This window comes from Bombus huntii, unplaced genomic scaffold, assembly GCF_024542735.1.
Source record: "Bombus huntii isolate Logan2020A unplaced genomic scaffold, iyBomHunt1.1 ctg00000097.1, whole genome shotgun sequence".
NCBI classification, from domain to species: domain Eukaryota; kingdom Metazoa; phylum Arthropoda; class Insecta; order Hymenoptera; family Apidae; genus Bombus; species Bombus huntii.
This window is the reverse complement of record NW_026099352.1, coordinates 154,647-169,569: the sequence shown is the minus strand read 5'-3', so window position 1 is coordinate 169,569 and position 14,923 is coordinate 154,647. Positions and strand designations below refer to the sequence as shown.

The 14,923-nt window shown below is 34.3% G+C and overlaps 2 protein-coding genes across 3 annotated transcripts in view; one reads left to right on the top strand and one right to left on the bottom strand.

The window, feature by feature from the left end:
- Positions 1-381: 381 nt before the first annotated feature.
- On the bottom strand, positions 382-3,884 carry LOC126876822 (venom serine protease Bi-VSP-like). Of its 2 annotated transcripts, none has more exons than XM_050639685.1 (6): positions 3,739-3,884; positions 2,122-2,319; positions 1,820-1,915; positions 1,594-1,748; positions 924-1,265; positions 382-513 (listed from the first exon to the last, which is right to left on the bottom strand). In XM_050639685.1, exons 1-5 carry the CDS (start codon positions 3,839-3,841, stop codon positions 1,110-1,112), a joined length of 708 nt encoding a protein of 235 aa, XP_050495642.1. In that variant the 5' UTR covers positions 3,842-3,884; the 3' UTR covers positions 382-513; positions 924-1,109. The 2 variants fall into 2 exon arrangements, with proteins under 2 accessions (XP_050495642.1, XP_050495643.1); XM_050639686.1 differs by lacking the exon at positions 3,739-3,884 and adding an exon at positions 2,391-2,424.
- Positions 481-14,923, top strand: part of LOC126876821 (organic cation transporter protein-like) — a gene marked incomplete at its 5' end in the record, with an annotated part of 130,907 nt that continues 116,464 nt past the window's right edge. Inside the window, one exon of the mRNA XM_050639684.1 lies at positions 481-515. Within this exon, the coding sequence (XP_050495641.1) occupies positions 481-515 (35 nt within the window). The remainder of the gene's footprint in view (positions 516-14,923) is intronic.

The following is a 14,923-nucleotide window of genomic DNA, read 5'->3' as shown; positions in this document are numbered from 1 at the left end:
CTGTCGTGCACTATTGCATAAGCAGAGCCGTGGCTGATTTGCAAATGATTTGCCACATTATCCAGTGTCACTCGTCTATTCCATAGAGCATAAGTTCATGAGCACGTTCAATGTTGTCATCGTGGATGTGGACGGGCGTCCAGCTGTTTTTTCATAACACTCGTGCGATCTTCTTTGAACTTTTGTGCCCATTCAAACACACTTCGTGACAAAACACTTTCTCCATAATGTGCATTAAATCTTTGATAAATATAGGCATCAAACATAACCTCCGACCACAAGAAACGAATCACAGCATCCTGCACTGTTTTCCTGCAAATCACCATTGCAAAGCGCCATTACTCGCGCAACGGTCACAAACGAATTGACGTAACACAAAGAAACCTGCGCAGCAGCACTGAACAGATATTGACGTCATACGAAGAGTGCAGATGGATCAATACGGTCGACAGAAGTTTTAACTATCTGGAGTGCGGATAAATTTTTACTGAGAGTCGTATAGGAATCTATAATCTGTAAGTACACCTTTGGCTGAATGGAAATTTCTCTTACATATAGTCAAAAATGCTGAAACTGTGTATTGAATTGGAAAGTGATAAAAAATAAGTGAAGTTTCGAGGTTGCATGTGATTGCATGAGTACACAGGACGTTTTTAGCGAATAAAAAATAATTTTGAAAGACACGAGACTTATCTTGTATTTTATGCACTCTCTGTGTCCGAATTTCCAGAAGCTCTCTATCTTATGAAGTGTTTTAGATTAGCCGGAAAATTTTGTACGTACGTACAAGAAGTATACGATCTAAGTGGAATATTCCATTATTCTCTTGATACAACAGAAACGAAATTTACAGAACTTCTCAGAAAGTTGGTTTATTATTACCAAATTAATAGAATTAATACACGTTTATCATCTTTACATACCTAAGTCGTGGAGGTTTATCGTGCGTAAAAAATTAGTGTCGTTTCAAAGTTACATTTCGTACATTTTAAGCCTATAATTTGTAACGTACAAAACAATGTAAATTTGAGCTGTTTCTTATCTCCACAATAAGAAAATCCAACTTTACGTTTTTTACACAATGATATTTATGGAACAGTAATATCATATTATTGCATCGCTTGGAGAATGAAGTCAAGGTACGATGTGACCCTAGTGTAAACGCTGGGATACCCAGCTGTGCCGCACTTATAAGCATAAGACACAATACTTATTAAATACGAGGTTAATTCATGTTGTATCAGCAGTGGTCCGCCGCGGTCAGCCTGAAAGGATCGTTAAATTTTTAATCAAAGATACTGAAATATATCGATCGAATTGTATTGAAATTATACTTATATACAGTAATAATCTTCTATTGATTTGTGTATTGAAATACTCCAATTTATAACGTACATGTTATATGTATTTTGAGCAAAACTAAGATTAGAAGGAAATTAGATTAAATACCATAACGAGGTGTGAGAAGTGGGCAAAACTATTAAATTGTGTTTATCTATTATTTTTAATGTTTAAGACGTCGATTTGATGTTAATTCGAATCGACGTGTCTTCAGATACCGTATAGTTTGTAGTAACTCTGTAACTTAATTACCGTACAAGAATCCTCTCCACCCTGAGCATGTTCGGCGCATATTATACCATCAGTGATATCAGGTGCATTAGGAAATTTGGAATAAGCTATTTTGCATTCGGCGTTCTTAATCACTGGCATTTGTACTTCCATTAATGCATTACGTCGTGGTCGTCCTACGAAGAAAATAAGAAAGATATTTAAGACTGGAACTATTTAATTTTATTATAAAATTGATATCACTTACTATATCTTAATGCTCCCGATCCAGCAACAAGGGGGTTATAGCCGACGAAGTTGCTCTTTCGTAGGGGCTCTTTCGTACAAATGGGATATACGTACCCTGAAAAATAAAAAAATAAATGAAAATGCAGGAAACCAATGACCAAAAGTATGAGAAAGAATTATACACGCTTTATGACACAATATATGTGTACAGTAAGAAATTTCAGGATATGATACTTCAGTAATACTCAATAGCATATATATATATATATATATATATATATATATATATATATATATATATATATATATTTGAGGACTTACTCGAAAATGGCACCTCCTCCACCAATCTAAGAATGACAATATTATGATTGTGTATGTTTTCTATTCCATCCATATGTGCACAATGTGCTGCGGTCAAAACATGCCTAGCCGATATCAGGGAACCTCCGCACTTCCATAGTGGTTTGTCTGGGTTTCGGGGATTACGAAAACCTAATGCAGCGATCCATGGCCAAGCGCCTAAAATGCAATAGTCATAGTTGTGAATATACATAATTTTTTCTCACATAACGGGTAACAACGATTATTACCTATTCGATATTCGATCATACAGCAGACGATAAGTACATACGTACAAATACTCTGAAATAGAGATTTGATAAAGACAGAAATTAAATTTTTATTCCAGTGGAATACAAATTATTAAATAATTCTATATAATTTCTATTTGAACTATACTGAACTATAAAGTTCAAACGTGTAATTTCTGCCCTAACAGTTTTTGATCTCTATCCATATTATTACTCCTATATCAATTTTTTATTTCAAGCAAAAAGATACTCTTCCTAACATGAAGTAAAAGAAAGAAATAATTCAAGTTAATAAGTAAAGTTACTACCGATAAAATCATAGCATTATTATTTAGTCTAATTGAAATGTACATTGATGTGCTGTTTAATGCCTTTAAAGTTCATTCTTTGCAGTAAATGGCTTATTATTAATCGGAAAGAAAGACATAAAACGTACCAAGTTCAGCTGGTTTACCATCGACCACCCTGGTATGAGAGACGTTGCTAAAACCACAGTATGGTGGTCGCAAAGCCTTATACTTATACACAGTTTTTATTAAAATTTCTCTCTTCTCTTTGTTTGGATCGTTCGGACAGCAAACGATCGTAACATTGCCCTGGTATCTGCACACTGATCGTCTATAAAAATCGGTGGCTGTACGGTACTGTATCTGCCATATTTCTTGCAGAGGTTTACATTTTCTGTAGTCAAGGCACCTGCCTTCTTGATTGTCCGGTGTGGTACATTCTGGATCAAACAATTTTAAAACATTTATACAGTTCAAAGATGCGTAAGAAAGCGACACCGATTACTCAACTTTCGAAGTAAAAGGCCGATCAAGTCCACCGGATTGCCCTACAGACACGTATTAATCCGTAAGAGTTAGTCATCATGTTGATAATAATTATCTAAAGAAACTTTTCACGTGAAAATATAAAATTTTAATTGATTAGATATTGTGTTAGCCATACTTAAGAAAGAAAATGAAAATGAATGAAATGAAAGAAAAGGACTACCTTCAACCTCATGTTTTAAATAAACACTTTGTCAGTTTTGCGGTAAATAAATTCTTAGGAATTCAGGACAGTTTTTAGTGTGAATCATTTTGTTTCGACCGTTCGCGGAGAGACGCGATCGCGAGATAGCACGTCAACGAGAGTTGTAAGTTCCCGTTACGATTAAATAATCGACGCCACGAACTGATCGATCCCCTTATTTCGATTATGATAATAAGGGTAGTTCAACGAAATTCCACAGAATTAACACAAATAAATTAATGTTTATTTCAACAACTTATTAACTAGAAAGATATAAATGGAACAAAAAAAATGTAACTGCGTTTTGGTTGATAAGTAATGCGCGACATACCACATGTGTTGACGGTTCGACATCTCGAAAAGTTCTGAACGCCTTTCGATTTTTTTCGTTTTTTCTGGAAGGCGACCCCCACTACGTTCGGATCACGCCACATTCTTTTACGCGAGGTAAAATACGGGCCACGAGTCGACGTTTCTGGAAGTCGCCCTGCTTAATGAACCATGCGCTTGCCACTACAATGTTTGTTTGCCGGGCAGACACGACGATCCGTCTGCGACATTATAGTGCCGCGATCGATAGTTAAGAATATGACCTATGGTAAGCCGCATGGCGTAACATTCTCCCCCCGTTGAGAGGGTACCGATCAAACTAGGGAGGTGTGGTTGAAGTTCCCATCTTATTTCGTCTCGGTGGCTAGTTGTTCGGGTTTCTCGAGATCGGGTTGAATTGGCAGTGGGACAAGCCTTTTGACGCCCCGATCCAAAATGCTCTTTGCCGTCTGAACTGTAGCTGTCCGGATGACACCATCGGCGCCTGGATGAATCTTGATAACTCGGCCCAGAGGCCAATGCATGGAGGGAACGTTGTCCTCTCTGAGGATGACGATTGTGCCCTTTTGGATGCTGTGTCCACCCTTGCTCCATTTATTGCGGTTGGTTAGCTCGTTCAAATACTCCTTATGCCAGCGGTTCCAAAAATGTTGTTTAAGCTGTTGGATATGCTGCCATTTGGAGAGTCGGTTCGATGGAATGTCCCTGAAATCTCGATCACGTAAGCACATTAATGAATCGCCAATGAGGAAATGTCCGGGAGTGAGGGCTAGGAGATCATTTGGATCGGTGGAGATAGAAGTTAGAGGGCGGGAATTGAGGACTGCTTCTATTTCTATGATAAGAGTATTACGGTGTTAAGCTCATATGTTTCTGTTTCTCCACTCGCGCTGCGCCATAATATCCTTTGATATTTCCGATCCTCTGGTCGTACGAGGAATTGCCGATACAAGAATTTTCTCGATGTCGCCAGTGAGTACGTACTGATGAGCGCGGAATCTAATTAATATGCAAAATAAATTGTGAATTGATTCGAGAATATAGGATTTCCCCATTTTCATGATTATCGTGATTTTTGTATAAATATATTTTTTAAGATACTAATAATTAGGTACTTATAAATTAGTATTATCAATTATTTTGCATTTATAATTCCGCCTCTAGTATAAGTGTTAATTGAAAACTAACTTTATGTTTGAAAAAGTACTAGCAAAGTCGTTGAGTAACAAGCCACTGATGCTAACACAAATAGCATTGTCGTAATTAAATATTTCTAAATATTCATTTTTCATTTTGAACCTGTAGAAACAATTTATTATATATACTATTAGCTAAGTAATTGCATATTTAATTAAGTCGAAATATAAAACTTAGTTATTTTAATAATTTAAAAAATAAAAAACTGACAAACATTTCAATTTAATTTATGGTTGGAACAAAAGACAGTTATTTTTCATTAATTGAAATATTGCAATGCAGAGTACTTTCCAAAATACGCCGAGAGTATTCCTGATGGTGAAACGAGCGTTGCTTCATCGAACGCAGCTAAAGAAAACAACATCTATGTAGTTGGTGGTACGATGCCTGAAATAGGGGGCGATAAATTGTACAATACCTGTACTATTTGGGGTCCCGATGGAACTTTGATAGCAAAACACCGAAAGGTAAGTAATATATTCCTTTATGGCTTTGAATTTGAAAATATTGGGGCGAAGAAAGTGACTCTATCTAGGAATAATTTAGGAATATACATATGTACATACGTATACTATAACCAATTCTATAATTTACGGTTTATAAAATACGTTATGATACGGGAAACGCCCATTTTTGTTGTAATGTGTTTGTGTTGTATAAATTTTTCACATACTTAAAATATTATTATACTTATTTTTTCTCCTTTTTAAACATTATTAAATGATAGGATTTTTTAATAAAAGAAAGTGATAAAAACGCTGTTATAGTCAGTTATAGTCGCCAGTTGTCCTTGCTAATGGTTGCTTGTTGTCGCTAGTTAGTTCTCGTTATCGTTATGTATTCCATCAATCACGCGAAATTTAACGTATGGGAATTTATTCTTCTTTATTCTTTCTGTAGGGAGATTTTTTAAGACGAGGAAAATATAGAATATTTTAAGACGACGGTAAGGTTTGAATTTAAGTAACTGTTTTATGATACAACAAAGTGGAAAGACGATTTAATTTTATAAAGTTTAGGGTAATTTTTTAAAAAACTTCGAATTTAAAAGATTCAAATAGATATCTTAAACGTAATTAAACCCTCCATATCGTAAGAAATTAAATGAAACTGCGCAACAAAGTTGATACATTTAATGTATTATTTTAAACATTTATTTAAAAACATTTATTTAAAATTTAAGTGTAGGCGTCGACGCGCGCGCGCCATTCGAAGCATTTGTCAGTTCGTTACATCTGCGGTAAAAGTTGTAACTACGAAGAAGCTTAACATATGGTGCGTCTCAAGACGACAGTAAAAAGTATTAAGAGATTTTTCGAGATTTTTTCTTTTAAGTTTCCAAGTACTTTTTCTATTTAACTTCTTTTTTTTTTTTGTTGCATTTTCTAACAATATTCGATAAATAGAGACGAAATATGACAGTTCTTAGTTCGGGGATTTATTGGTTCGAAAGTTACTTGAAAAGTGTTTCTGGAGTTCGTGCGGTTAATACTTTTAAACTTTTACCGAGTACGACTTATTCCGTATGGCTGGACAAATCTTTGTTGATACTGTAAGCGTAACTGTAAGCGTCCGGATATTGTCTTGTGGAGATAGAAAAATACACGAAGTATTGATTGAACTACATATTTTTTTAATTCTTTTTTAATTCTTTTAGTTCTTCATATATTGATAATAAAACGATATTCCGCTACTTTGAGCACAATATAGTAATGTTTAAATAAATAATAAAATTTACGCATTTCGTCTTCATGCGTCGATAAGAAAATGCAAAAAAAGTTAAAGAAAGATGATGCGCAGACGCGAAGTTTAGTCAGCAATAATATTTAAAACCTCTAAAATATATTGTACACATTTATTTGCAAATAAGCTCAATGAAATTGAACTGTAACTGTGTTTCCAATAATGTCTTCGATGTATTGCTCGCCATTATGTCGGATTAACAGCTCTAAGTGATCGACCTTAATCACTAAATGTCGGCCGTGATTCAGTGGTATAGCTTTACATATGACGGACATCGCAGGCGCTTGTAAGACGTCCATTGTGAAACGTTTCCAATAGCACCGTTTATGCACCGTTTATGTGATGGTGAAATCTGAATATATATATCGCTGAAATATATATCGCTTATCACTTGAGTCTGACACGATCGTTTTTAAATAGAATCACAATTTTTTATTCTTTACAAAATCAGTCTTTAAAGATTATGTGCAAATAAAATAGATAAATAGATAAATGGTTGTAGAAACTTATAAAACAGATATTACAAGTATATCTAAATAAATGATATATTTATAAATTGTAATATTTGATCTAAAGTTTAAATAAATAAAAGAGATACTCGTGACTTACAATAAACGTATTTTTTTTTTCAATTTTTAAACAAAGCAAAAGTGGATAACAATTTTTCAAAATGTAAAAATCAACACAATGGTTGGTTTCTTTAATTAATCAATAACGTTTAAAGTTAATTAATGTCCAGAGTGGTTTGTACATTTTGTATTTCGCCGTATTTCAACGTTCGATGTGTAAATAGAACTTGATGCCTGAAATATCGAAAAAATAATTAAATCCGATCGTTCCGTCGAATTTGCAAATTGTATACTCGTGTAAAATCGAGTGCGCTTGTGTATGCTGATACGAAAAGTGGTAGTATATTTTTCTTTTTTCGATTATCGTTATCACTTTTTGTGTGGAAAAATTAATTCCGTGAAATGGAAGTGCAATCAATACGGCTTATCACGAAATAATAGCACAACGACGGTACATATTGGTATTGACGTCAGCTTCACAAAATTTCCCGAGTATCGCGGTCGACTATTTGGGTTAAGAATTCATTTTCAAGGTTCTACAAGCACGAGTATCTTATGGATATGAAATTTTCAGTGTACATTTTAATAACCATATTCCATATTGCATGCTGCGGTCCAAGAAAAATCCGCAGTTAATATTCTGCTAATCCCTGCTGCTTTTAAAGACCATAAGTAGTCGTCCGTAAGGTTTAAAAGATTTCGAGTAGATTTGTATTACGTATTTTATCTTCTAATTTTTAAAGAGAGGATCGTGTTTAATTAATTGAAAATGACGAAACTGTAATGGGACATTATTATCAAATATTAAACGTGGTTCCATTGGGTACTTTTATGGTCTTTGCGAGATATATATGCATTATACGTTGCTATTGGCAACGCGTAGCGATGAACGATGGAGAGCAATACCTTCGTTATCTCGTCTCGGTTGTGTACATATCAGTAATGCACAGTACTCGTACTAAATATCTTACAAATTCCATACAGATTTTCAGATTAGTTTCGAATAATACCAACACGACCATGATAGTCACAGTACAGTATTAAATGGTGCCACTATGCATAATACACTCCTAAAATGTTTCTACAAATATATTTGTCCGAATATTTTTGTCAGCTACTATATCCTAACCACGATTTATTAAACAATATATAGATTTAAAAAAGAATATATAACGACATTACTTGTTTAGGCTAGATTGGTTTAACTTGTATAGTTTTAGTAACTGTGTAAGATCAAACAAGAACTTATCGTTAGTTTGGCGAGATTTGATTACACGAAGCAACATAATTGCTTTGAAACTCAGGACAGAAAACAATGTCAACCGGTAGACGCGTTTGTCTGGTGAACGTGTAACGCGTGAATAATAGATAGCGACAATCACGCGAACGCTAGTTACAGCTGACTTGGCTTACATTGTAGCATTCAAACTAGAGTATACGAGCCGTAAGCACTATTGAAAGTTCAAAGGCCGACTAGTGAGCTTCATCCTATCTCATTTTTTAATCAGGCGATGGATCGACGAATCGTATTGATTTCGAGGATTATTATAGTTCTGTGGAAATTTTAAAGCGCGGTTTGTCTAATCTTGTCTCGTTAGCTACAGACTCTTTGGCGAGCAGCCTGAAACTTGATCCAGTTTCGAGAAAATGAAAAATTCGTTTCTTCTCTTTGCTTCCCTGTTCCTTCTTTCCTCCTTTTTCCCTTTTTACATCGCGTTAAGACCCGTTAAATAATATTGACTGCCGTGGACGCTGGCTGAGAAGTGCACTTTATAACTAGCTTTAAAATCACTGACGTCGATGAGGACAAAGGTAAGTTAGAGGGTCATTTATCTGAGCTGGTGTTATTCGACCTGAACTCTGCAGCTTTTCACAGTTTCTTTCGTTTTTCTTTTAAGAGCAGAGATGTTAACTGGTCTCTTGTTACGTGTAAGAAAGTACGTGTATGTACTAAAGCTTATTTATCACCAATTGGTTGCTCAAAGTCGAGATATACATACCTATATTATATTAATACGTTACAGAAGATTACGCGTTAGTTAGCTTATGAGAATTTATAGTGTGTCACAGATCACAAAAGCAGAATGACTACTTTTTCATAAACGATATATGTATATGAATTGAAAGTTTAACTATTACGTCACATACTTCTCTCGATAAACGTCGTCGAGTGCATATTGTTAAAGAATATTAGCCATTTGAATTCAATAGTTTCGAAGATACTAATGCTTCTGTGAAGTTTTTGCAGGCTGTTAATTTTTTATTCAGATACTACAAATTTTAAATAACTTCGATTAGAAATAAAAATCACATTACATTAACGCGTAGAATGTAACGTAACGTAGATAATGTAAATATAAATTATATTACAAGGAAACAATACGGTAATTGTAGGTAATGTGAAACATTCTGGTTAAAATTGCATCCTTTGAAGGCTAGGACACACAGTACTTACGAAGTAGATTAAGTAGCAAATGGGGTACTTAAGAAAATTCATGTTGTCATTGTTTAATAAACATCTTCAGCTAATAGCTTTCTGCAAAAGCTGGTTTAAGTTATGCTAGCTTATTCCTTATTAATTGCAATTATATTGTTCGTATCTCCTAGAGGATTAACAATCCATTTTTATAATGGATAATAAAAGTAAATTCCTATTAGGTTGTCCCAAGTTTCTTTCGCTTTATAAAGAAATGACAGTTATGTTATTCTATATTATTTTATATTAAATTGGAAAAGTGCTAAAATATTTGATAAAAATGTTAAGAAATTCTGATATTGATTTAAGCGTATCGATTTATCTGCTCTTCATATTTGATCAAACAGAAATTGTTAATTATGATTTCCACTTAAAAGCGGATTGCATATTATGAGGATAAATTATCAAATTCATCTCTAATATACACATTAGAGAATCATTCATAGCCGTAATCCTGTTTACCGCTAACATTCCTGGTACTCAATCATTCATTAGGAGACTGCTCTAGCCGCACAGAATACACCTGTAAATAATTAATCGCCATTAATATTCCATCGACTTTTGAAAATCCCTCATGTGATCTATTTCATGCGATGAGAATATGTATAAATTGAGATTGCGATCGACCATCCTCAGTCGGATAAATCGAGTGATTCAAATTATAACACAAAAAAAAGTTAAAACTAGTTACATTATCTTTTTCAATTTTTATGTATTATTTGGCGGAAGAAACTTTGGTAATTAGTAAGTAAAGTTCACCTCCTTAATGTTAATGATTTTAATATGTTATTAAGCTCAAAGTTCTAAGGAATTTTCTATATATATATACATATACATAACTGTGTGCGTATATATATAATATACGTATAACAGCCAAAGTTCAGCTCTCAAGTGTACGCAAAACTTTTATGTTCATTTTACGCTATACCAGTATGTTTCATGAATTTGTTTGCTAACAGTATCGAAACAAATAACAAGCAGAGGACGAGCTATTCATGAATTGTTTTGCCAGCGTGTACGCTCCCAATATTTTCTATTTGAGAAAACATACTTGTTGCTATTGCAACTACAAATATTTTTACAGTCGACGCTTTTGCCGTGAATCATTGGCTAACATGTAAAATCGAGAAAAAACATGGTTTATTGTGATGGAAATGTGGAAAACCGCAAAACCGATATAGAAGGGAAAATAAAGGAAAGGAAGGTAGGGATAAGTAGAAGCTTGGGGCCAAGTTTAATTCACTGAAACCGAGCTGCTTGTATTATCACAAAACAAAATTGCCAGTACGTCATTTCCGTACTCTCGTCCTCGCGAAAATGGTTTTGCTCGTGAAGAAAAAAACGAAGAGACAGGGAAGAGAGGAAAAAGCAAACGGAGAGCGCTTTTAAAAAGCTGGCGAACCGTGTGTTACCACAACGAGACACGCGGTGCTATTTGTCGCTTTAAATTGTGTCGCAACTCGTTTTTGAGATCTTTGCCAGGGACGCGTTAAAACACGCTGCAAATATATTTCTGGCTTTTCTGGGGTTTAACTGAAATATGGCAAATAACGTTGTAAAACATATGTACTTATGACTTACAGAGTAATTGAGTGTACAAAATATAATAGCCAGCGATTTAGGGCTTTAAAAGATCAAAAGAAAAGAAAAGAAAAGAAGAAAGATAATATGTTGCGGCAGTTTAAGTCGATCTAAGAAAATAGATAACGGGAGGGGAGAAGGGCAAAGCTAGTTAATTTGGAAAGAATCCAAGCGTCAATTTCAAGCATTTACAGAGAATCAAGCGGGCTGGTTAAAGTCGTGAGTTGAGCAATTATCCCGCGTTAGGTTCAATCAGGTTAGTCCCACGCGAAATTGATCCAACCATGCGAAAACGAGTGTATTCTGATTTCTGTCGCAGATACTTCTGGCTAGTGCACTTCTTTTACGCTTCTCATCGCGATTTTTAACGACTAACGAAGATGTACGGCAGTCTGACCGTCTACATGAAAATGATCATGATTGCGGTCTGTGTACCGCCTGCCCTTCTTTATGTTCTTCCGTTAAAGACTGGTAAGTTGATACTGATTAATTATGCGATCGAAATCCTATATAATGGCTACAAAAAATATTTGCATCATTATTCTCGTTTCCTAATGAATCGCTGTTTTAATCAAGTTTTATATTGCATCAAATTTCTGTAGTTACACGAAAGTACTAAATTATAGAAAACTTGATATACACGGATTTAATTAATTGATAAATTAGTCAATATATAGGCATTATTATTTATTATATTATATATTATAGGCATTATATATTAGTAATGTATATATACACTTTTGAATTTTAGCTTTCTATTATTCTTATATCCTTTAAACGTCATTTCAAGCTACACGCGACTTTAACTCAAATAGCTCGATTTCAAGTTCTAACGTATACTGTAAAGCACACTTGCGAAGTGAAACAGTAAACACGATATGAAAACTCTCTCCCCAGTAAGAAATCGAATATCCAATTTCAATCGTGCTTCATCGATGAAGCATCAATGCTACGTAGAAGCATCGTGGCAGCCGCAATGCGGATCCGTTGCGGATTCGAACAAAAATTTCCTGGCACGATCGTTTTCGTAACGCTATTAACCGTTTCAGTATCAGGGATGTTTTAAAAATCCGTATCGGATTGTACCATGAAGCGCAATAGCGCTTCGTTTATTTATTTACGAGAAGTGCCGATCAACTCGATTGCACTGCTCTTTTTTTTTGTCGAAACATACCGTTCAACGCGTTCACGCTTCACTTCATCAGTTATATCAGAAACGTTACACTAAAGAGTCAAAAGGTTGCCAAATATTCGTGCTTTACCTTTTGTTTGTGTGACGTTCTGTAATTGGTTTTCCAATTCAAGAGGTAATTTATACATTAGTTTTTTCTTTATTTGGTTTACGATTATTTGAAAGAAAAGTAATTACGAGAGGAAACTCTGATAGACTAGCGGCAAGCTACGTTCGGAACCGAGCGCGTTGTGAATTGACAATCGTAACCAAACATCGCGACACAGTTCACCACACTAGCGTACAGCATGATCACGCTGAGTGGCGTTGAAACGGTTAACGTAACTGCGCGTACGACCGTCGAATGGCAAAGATATTCAAGCTGAGAATCGTTTTCAGATGCTATAAACAACAGCTGTGCTGACTTTCAAGGAGAAACCATTCGACATCATCTTACGTTTGAGCCGGGACCTTCGGTTTGCAGTTTCTGCGTCTGCTATAATTCGAGGCTGAAGTGGTGCCAGTCGATCGTATACGACCCGCCCGTAGTGAGTATATGCTCATTACTTAAACACTTAACACAACCAGAGAGAAACTAAAGCACACCGTTAACGCTTGCACGCTGGTCGTTAAAGCACATGCTACGCGAATAGGGTACACAACGATTCATCTAACTTGCCTTGAATTACTTTTACAAAGAGAAACATGGACAGGAATAATTTTTTGTTACGAGTCGTTTAATTTATTCGTTCGTTAGAACGATTGGTCTGACAAATTCAAAGTCTTGTTCCGTATAAATATTTTTAAACAAGTACGTCATAAGCTTTGTATATTTTTTTTATCGCAACGAAACTGTTCAGAGAAATGTTGAAATTATTAATTACAAAAGAAGACATTTACGTTGTAAAAATGTTAGCGAAAACATTTGTGAAAAAGTTACTTTGTTATAAATTCTACAAAAAGAAATATTGAAAACCACGCCCCATTTATTCAGTTGCACGTATGAAAAGTATTTTGCATTCGCGCAAAAAAATCCCTTAAGGATACATATTTTATAATAATTGGAGTGTCAAAGTTATTACGCGGATTGGCGTACACGTGCCTTTTAATGAAACTAGGTTATTCATTTGTTATTCGTTCCTAACTTTCAACTTTATGATTTTTGCGGAATAAAATTTTATATTCCGGTTCAGTTTATAAATGATTCATTTTGAATTTAATAAAATTAGAGTTACAGCAGTGCAATTTAACAAAGAACAAATAATCATTTGTACTTTATTAAAATGTTCTTTTAGCGTCTCGTTTTAATATTTCTCTAATAATATTTTGTTAATCGTTATATTTAAATGAAGGTTTTCAAAGCAGAGACGTACATTAACGTAGGAAATGGACGTACATTTATAATGAGAATTCAGAAGCAAAAATATTTCATACAAAAATAAATATTCCCCATGTGTAAATAGCTACGTTATGACTTTTATATGTATCTAACGTTTTTCCATGCAAGGTAACGTATATTTGCTTCTTCGCTTCTTCGCTTCTGAGTAGTAAAACCTGGCATTCATGAGGCTGATAGGTAGTTACGCGCTGACAACGAAAAACATAAAATGAATAAAAAACATGAGCCATCCTATAAAAAAAATAAAACTGCTTTTATCTTCCATTACATATTCGTCAGAATATTGTTAATAAATATTTAAGTTCAGATTTCAGCTTAAATAAATGCATAGGATTGGACATTTATTTATATATGTATCTGTGAACGCTTTTTGACATAAAATTTTTATAACGACTAAAATGACATATTCCGATATTAAATTAATTTGATGAGAATAAAAACTGAATTTTTTAAACGAGATTTTGTATGAAGTTACATTTATTGGGAAAAATTCATTCTTTTATAATATGATAAAACGAGACTCATAATAGACTCTGTATAAATCATTTCATGGAATATTATGTGTATGTGCATGTGTTCTACGCTTTTATTATAAAAATGCTAAATGAACGTAACGATCAAATGCATCGACAAATGCATTGAACATATCGATTGTTATTTTGAAAAATTGATTATCTTTTATTTGTTTCGAACTACAAATTGATTGAGACATTCGTGTTTGCTAAATTGCGAATTTAACGCAATGAAGTCGTCTGAATCCCTTGCGAGCATGTAAATATAGCGTCGAATTAACAGGTCAATTACTTGAGGTTGGAACTGAAAGAAAGAGAAAGATGGAGGAGGTCTTGCCTTTAAATGCTGGACACTTCTAAAGCCCACAGTTCGCTGAAATTGCCAGAGAATTCAATTAAATGGCAAATTAAACCATTGAACTGAATCTGTTTCCAATCGTGAGCTTGGAGGTTCTACCCTTTGAATTTTTAAACTAGTCACCCTTCTTTTGTACGTATGGTAACGAATATAATTCATAAACTAATGAAGTGTGTAATT

Excerpts from the sequence above, each read along its gene's own strand:
- LOC126876822 (XM_050639685.1), bottom strand. The coding sequence starts at position 3,841 with ATGTGGCGTGATCCGAACGTAGTGGGGGTCGCCTTCCAGAAAAAACGA. Across the intron at positions 2,320-3,738 it reads TCGAACCGTCAACACATGTG|GCGCTTGGCCATGGATCGCT; the intron begins GTATGTCGCGCA and ends ATTGCATTTTAG. Across the intron at positions 1,749-1,819 it reads ATCGGGAGCATTAAGATATA|GACGACCACGACGTAATGCA; the intron begins GTAAGTGATATC and ends TTTTCTTCGTAG.